We start from the raw sequence: 7,327 nt of genomic DNA on the forward strand, positions 1-7,327 counted from the left end.
TTCAGAGGAGATTTTGAAGAACCTAACACTGAACAGGTTTTCCAGGAACTTTTTTTTTTTTTAAATTATGGTGTCCTCTCAGAAAGTTTACATTAAGAAACATAGGAATGAGTACATGTCAGTAAGGATATCCCAGCATTGAAGAGTTAAGGTATGAGCAAATTATTCAGGCATTTACTCTTAACATACTTGATTACTTAGGTCAGCTTTTGTTGGCATTACTAGAAATGGAAAATGTGAATCAGTGGAGAAGAAAAGCTGGATAATTGTTAAGTTGCCTCTGGAAGGACTGATGTAAGTAGTACATTTTAATTGTAAATTTTCACAGTCTCAAAGATGAAGCCAGAGTAGGAACTAGCCATTAATTTTCCAAAGCAATTATGGAAGCATAAATGTATTGAACATCTACTGTATGCCAAGCACCAGGGATGGAGCAAAATGACATTCATAGTCTAATGGGAGGCAGACAGTGATCGGGTAAGAATATCAGTTGACGGTAAATGCTGTGTAGAGATTTAGATACAGTATGATCAGCAGAGAAACAGATTGTAGAAGAGCTTCAGAGTCCTGATTCTCTGCTTTCTATCAGATAATGCTGTTTCCATTTCACATTTAAGGTTATATTTCCAGGCAATTTTGTTAAAAATCAGTGCTAACCTAAATATTTCATGTAATGGTACGAATATAGAAATCAAATAGAGCTGGGGATAAAGTTAACACTATACTTTTTAAAGGAAACTTTTTGCAAAATATCCCTTTAATGAAGAACTTTTTACTGTTCATTACTTTTTACACTCCTTAACAGGACTCTAGTATGGGATTCCTTTTTACTTACAGTACCTCGCCCACTGGCCAGAGTATTTCATCGTTGCAGAGGCACCTGGTGGAGAATTAATGGGTTACAGTAAGTATAATACCACTAGTACTTTTTTGTGTAGGTAGTTAAGATTTTAATATAAGTTTCAACCTGATTGTTTTAGACTGCAGAATTAGAAGTATAATCATACCTGTAATTTTATTTCCTTTTCAATCTTTCAGCAACTTACTGATCTCTTCTGTGTGTTAAGTGCTGTGCTAGGCCTAGCGGATACAGCAGTGAACCAACCAGACAGACATGATCTCAGTCTTCTTGGATTTTTCATTCTATATTTATGTTAAATTTTTACATGGATTATGAGGGTACTTCAGAAAGTTCGTGGAAAAATAGAATTAAAAGGTAATACAAATCTTTCCATGAACTTTTTGAAGTACCTTCCAATTTGGTACATAATGCCCAGATTGTAGCATCTTCATTGAATTAGCACAGCTAATAACAAAAACTTGGGCTGGGAATTGTCTCAGTTATATGTACATATATAAATAACCACATGAAATGCAGATATTTGAAAAGTACATACTCTTTTTAAAAAACTTTTTCTGATTCTAGAACTAGATATAGCATTACATTTGCAAGTAAGTTTTAAATGAAATCACTAACCATTAGCCAGATGACTTCAAGTAGTACTTAAAAATTAAAACCTTGTCATTAGTTTCCTTTATAATAAAAATGTACCAAACAGTAATTTTATATTTAATATGTACATCAATGTGTCTAATTACTGAATGCAATTTTTTGTTGGCAGTTATGGGTAAAGCAGAAGGCTCAGTAGCTAGGGAAGAATGGCATGGGCATGTCACAGCTCTATCTGTTGCCCCAGAATTTCGACGCCTTGGTTTGGCTGCTAAACTTATGGAGTTACTAGAGGAGATTTCAGAGAGGTGAGATCTTATTTTTCAACTACACTTAGTGATTTATGAACCCTACCCATTTCATTTTTCTCTGGTGAACATTTATAAGATTATTTCCCTTTAGGCTGAATAACAATTATGTTTTACAGTTTACAGGAATTTCATTTCCAGCCTCCAGTAGTCCTTACAATTCTGTCACATATTCAGAGTGGTATTATTGTTCCCTTTTCACCACTGAGTAAAATTAAGGCAAAGTGTTTTGAGTGACCTGCTATAGGCCTAAAGTTGGTGGAATCAAAGACTATCTCTCAAGGTTTCATTTAGTGTTGTTGCTACTATGGCAGACATTCCCAAATTCTCTGCTAACACCGCCCTTAGCAATGTAAATTTCTCACAGTGCTCCTAGATCGAAAGCAGTCTTAACCAGTTTTATTCTAACTGCTTAATAAGTATTTACAGCCTATCAGCTACAGGTTGAGTATCCTTTATCCTAAATGCTTGAGACCGAAGTGTTTGGGCTTCGGATTTCTTCAGATTTGAGGATATTTGCATATACATGAGATACTGGGGGAGGGGAGGAACGAAAGGCTAAACATGAAATTCATTTATGTTTCATATATACCTATACACATAATCTGAAGGCAATTTTATATAGTATTTTTTAATAACTTTATATATGAAACAGTTTGCGTATGCTGAACCATCAGAAAGTAAAGATGCCACTATCTCAGCCACTGATGTGGACACTGGTTGTCATCACCATCATTCCTGACTCTGAATTTGTATGCTAGTGATAAGCAATCATTTTCTTACACTTTCACATAAGTATTTAACAGTAAAAGATATGACATACCATTAATACAGTGAAAATATAATATATTCAGGGTAGTGTGTGGGCATGATTGCATGGGAGAATCTGGACGTGCAAAGAAAAGATACTGCAACTGAAGGGAGCTGGGAGGGTATTCTCTCCTTTGGGGGTGCTGAATAAACTTGTGTTATGCCCCTGTGTTTTGGGTCACATAAGGTTAGGTTTGGAATTTTCCACTTGTGGCATCATGTTGGTGCTCAGAAAGTTTTGGATTTTGGAGTATTTTGGATTTCTGGATTAGGGATCTTAACCTGTAGTAGCCACTTAGAAAAAATAAATTGAAAGAAAATTTATTATTTCATTCTTAAATAACTATGGTTATCTACTAGTGAGATGTGTGCACCTGTTGGGCGTTGAATGACTTCTCAGATCTTGGAAACAGATTCAACACAGTCACCTGCATTCCTGTTTCAAATTGATTTTCATGTGGTACTGTTTTTTTAATCACAGCAACTGCCAGAAACCCAACTTCATAAAAATATGCCATTAAAGAGAATGTAGCACAATCTAATGTTGAATTTGTAAACTACTTCACAGTCTAGTAGTTTTCCTATATGTGACATGTAAGATTTTGCTGTGTTTTCCTAGAACATCTGAAATATTCTATGGTACAACAGTGCGTGGTTTGCGAACTGCCAATATTATGGCATTTTTAAAAGAGACCCATTGTATATATCAAGCACCCTCATTATATGATAAAACTAATACAGTAATTAAAAGTGAGGTTTCCTCCTCCCATCTCCCATTCTAGAAGAGATAAGAAATTTGTGTATAAGTGTGACCAGTTGTCAAGCTCCCATTTCTTTTAGTGCCTAAAAGCGTAGTAGGAAAGAAAATAGTTGCTGAGAAGGGCTCTTTAAGACTTAATTTCCACTTAATTACTGTATATAATAAAGGCAAGTTTTAAAGAGGTAATTGTGCCCTGACAAACACTCTGTGCCAAGTTAGAGGCAAGAGAAACTTGAATTCTTTCAGAGAAGAGAGGAAATAGTGTTAGCTGAAAAAAAAGTCAACTCTAGTCTTTAAGATTTTTAAAAGTTCTCCCTAGACTGAACAAAAGAAGGGGAGAAAATTTTTAGAAAGATTAGTTTACACACTTCATAATGACATACCTGGTTGAAAAAGGCATTTGGCATTATTGCATAATGGACAGGGAGGTAGGAAAGGGTAGCTAACTAGCTATGACCTTGCATATATAATTTAATGTATTTATAGGATAGATTCTCTGTCTCTGAGTAGAAAATCACTAGGCTGCCTTCCCTTCCAGTTTCTGAACCTTTATTATTGTAGAATAATTGCTAAGATTTAAGTAATATTTGTTTTTATGCATGTATACATACATACATACATATACACATACTTATATACATGTATTTTTAAATGTATACATTAAAAATAGAAATATAATTTTCAAACAAGCAGAGGAGAAAAAAGTTGAATGATAAAAATCTATCCAAAAGAAGAGAGAAAGGAAATTGAACTGGCAAAACACAAAGCATGAAATAACATGTTATCTATAAATTCCAAATATTATCAGTAATTATAACAGAAAATGTTAATGGACTGATGACTCCAGTTAAAAGACAAAGACTGTCAGAACCATATTCTGCTTACAGGAATTATGTGTAAAGATTAAAGATACAGAAAGATTGAAAGTAAAGATACTTTTAAAATTACTATGCAAATACTAACCAAAACAAACGTGGTATATTTATATTAATAATAGTTAGATTACAGTTGAACAATTATTATTACCAAATGTCACTGCATATTGATAAATTACTTAATCTATCAAGAAGATATAACAATTAAAAATTTGATGTACCCAATGACAAAGATCCAAAGTAAAAATGCCAAAATTCACAAAACTACAAGGAGAAATAGTTCTTTATCATAATGGGAGGTATATACATGTTTCTCTCTGATAGAACAACCAGACAGAAATTGGTTAAGGGTATAGAACAAGGGTCAGCAAATTTTTTCTGGGCCAGATAGTGGCTATTTAGGTTTTGCAGACCACCTAAGGTCTCTGTTGCATTTTTTTTTTAACCCTTAGAAATTGTAAAAACCATTTTTAGCTTGAGAGTAATACAAAAATAGTTGCAAGCCAACTCCTGCCTTAAAGAATTTCAGTCAGTAGCCAAAAATCTTTCCACAAAGAAAGCTATGGCTTCTCTAGCAAATTTTACCAATTGTTTAAGAAATAATGATTGTAAGGGCACTTTTACACAAACAAAAAGAGGGAATATTTCTCAACTCATTTTTTTTAAGGCTAGGATAACCTTTATAACAAAACCTGACCAAAAATATGAGAAAGGAAAATTGTAGGAAAACTTCACTTAATAGATGAAAAAAATCACAGAAAAATCATTAGTAAAGTGGATTCAGCAATACATAAAAAGGATGATATATCAGGAGCAAGGCTGTTTTAACTTTAGAATAAAGGAGGACAATTGTTACTTCACTAAATGCATGGAATTTGATAAATTCCAGTATTCATTCATGATAAAAACTTAGTAAACTAGGAAATAGAAGGGGAGAACTTCCTTAACCTGAAAAAATACCTACACAAAATCTGTAGTAAATATGTTTAGTTGTGATGCATTGAATGCTTTACCTTTGAAATCAGGGACAAGGATGTCTAAGATAAATAAAGATATGAAGATTGAAAGGAAACAAAACTTATTTTGCAGATATGATTGTACAAAGAGAAAATCCACCAGAATCTATAAATACATGTTTAGAGTTAATGAAAGTTAGACAAAGTTATTGAATTTAAAGTCAGTATAAAAACCAATTGTATTTCTGTATACCAACAGTAAAATGACATTTGCACTGGCATGAAAAAACAAAGTGCTTAAGAAATCTAACAGAAGCTGTGCAAGACCTCTCAGATGTTTGTTATAAAGTAGCCCAGCTAAGTGGTGAGATAAAGTACATCTGTGGATTGGAGGATATTGTAAAACTCGTAATTGACCACAGATCCAATGTAATTGCAGTCCCAAGTATTATTTGTTGGACTTGTTGATTCTGAAACATACAGGAGAATGGAAAGACTAAAAAGAGAGATGTTCTTGAACAGCAACAACAAAATGGTGGATCTGCCCCTCCACATACCAAACAGTAATGAGTAAGACTGTGTATTGGTGCTGGAGTAGTTGTCTAGATCAGTGGAACAAAATTTGAGAAACAGATATAAGAATACATGAATTTTGACATACCTCAGACAGGCAATGCAGATCAGTAGTGTAAACTTTTCAGTAAAGATGGTGGGTCAACTGGATGTCCACATGGGAATAAAATTTTCCCAAACTATTACCTTACCAAATACACAAATCAGTTCCAGATGTATTAAAAACCTAGATGTGAAAAGCAAAACTGAAAAGTCCTTTGAATATAATAGAGTGTCTCCATAACCTCAGGGTAGAAAAGAACTGAAATAGGTCATAAGAAGTGCTAACTATAGAGGAAACATTCATATATATATTCAACTTCACTGAAGTTAAGTAACTTCATCAAAAAGTACCATGAGGATAATGAAAAGACAAGCCACAAATTAGAAAAATATAATTGCAAAAACATTACACAGTGTTGAATATGCAGAGTACACAGAGAACTGCAGCTGGCAGGGAAGATTATGTCAATAAGAACTATATAGAGGGATAAATCTAAATAGCCAAGAAACAAAAATATATTCAGCCTTGTTAGTAATCAGAAATGCAAATTAAAATCATACTGAGATACCACTACACCACGAGATTGGCAAAAATAAAAATGTCTGATGCACGAAGACTTGCTACTGTGAAATGGTCTTACCTTCTCTGTGGGAGTGCAAGTTGATACAAACCAGTTGGCATTAACTAACAAAGTTGAAGATGTGCATGGCCCCTATGACACAACAATGACACTCCTAGCTGTAGACCTTAGAGACTGTACCAGGAGACACTCAACAAAAGTTTTCAAAGCAGCAGTTTGTTTCTCAATAGACACGGACAACGTGTGGTATATTCATACAGTGGAATGCTAACCAAAGTGAAGATGAACAAATTCCAGCTACACAGAAGGGTGGCTCACACAGTACTCACTGAGAGGAGCGAATCACAGAAGACTATATAAAATATGATTCCATTTATATAAAGTTCCACAGTATGAGAAACTAAACTATACTAAGTAAATCTACAGCAAAAAGCAAGGAGATAAGAGTCTGGTCACAAGAGTCAGGAAATGGAGACATATGGGTGAGCAAGGGAATATTACTGACCAGAGAGACTTGAGGGCTTCAGGGTGACCAGTGTCCTGTAGCTACACTTGGGCCATGGCCACAGGGGCGTGTACTTCCTAATCTTCCACTTATATATATAGGGGTGAAAACACTACACTGTATGCTTTGATTATCTTTTAAGAAAACATGTATTGTAGCTTTTGAAATACTGGCACACAAAGTCTTCTTTTTATACTGCAAAATAATTGTTATAAATCCTAAGTAATAAAAATGCTACTATGATGTAATCAACTGTATGGTCCTATTACTACCATTCTATGAGTAGTAGTCAAAGCAAAGTAAAACAAGTGTTTTTAAAAATTACGTGTCTAGGGCCGGCCCGGTGGCGCACTGGATAGTGCGCCGCTTGGGAAGTGCGGCGGCGCTCCCGCCTGAGGGTTCGGATCCCACATACAGACCGGTTCCCGCTCACTGGCTGAGCGAGGCGCGGGAGCAACGCCGAGGTT

At 34.7% G+C, this 7,327-nt stretch overlaps 1 protein-coding gene and 1 long non-coding RNA gene across 3 annotated transcripts in view; one reads left to right on the forward strand and one right to left on the reverse strand.

Moving 5' to 3' along the window:
* The window catches only part of NAA20 (N(alpha)-acetyltransferase 20, NatB catalytic subunit), a 19,069-nt gene that overhangs the window by 9,061 nt on the left and 2,681 nt on the right, over window positions 1-7,327 (forward strand). Inside the window, exons 3-4 of one of the 2 annotated variants that reach the window (XM_008588251.1) lie at window positions 814-904; window positions 1,623-1,758. In XM_008588251.1, the coding sequence (XP_008586473.1) occupies window positions 814-904; window positions 1,623-1,758 (227 nt within the window). The remainder of the gene's footprint in view (window positions 1-813; window positions 905-1,622; window positions 1,759-7,327) is intronic. The other variant, XM_008588252.1, reaches the window with a different exon arrangement.
* Window positions 1-7,327, reverse strand: part of LOC103603682 — a 13,032-nt gene that overhangs the window by 3,460 nt on the left and 2,245 nt on the right. The window contains exon 2 of the long non-coding RNA XR_551643.1: window positions 841-880. This is a non-coding gene — a long non-coding RNA (uncharacterized LOC103603682). The remainder of the gene's footprint in view (window positions 1-840; window positions 881-7,327) is intronic.

Source organism: Galeopterus variegatus, unplaced genomic scaffold (genome assembly GCF_000696425.1).
Source record: "Galeopterus variegatus unplaced genomic scaffold, G_variegatus-3.0.2 Scaffold4742, whole genome shotgun sequence".
NCBI lineage: Eukaryota > Metazoa > Chordata > Mammalia > Dermoptera > Cynocephalidae > Galeopterus > Galeopterus variegatus.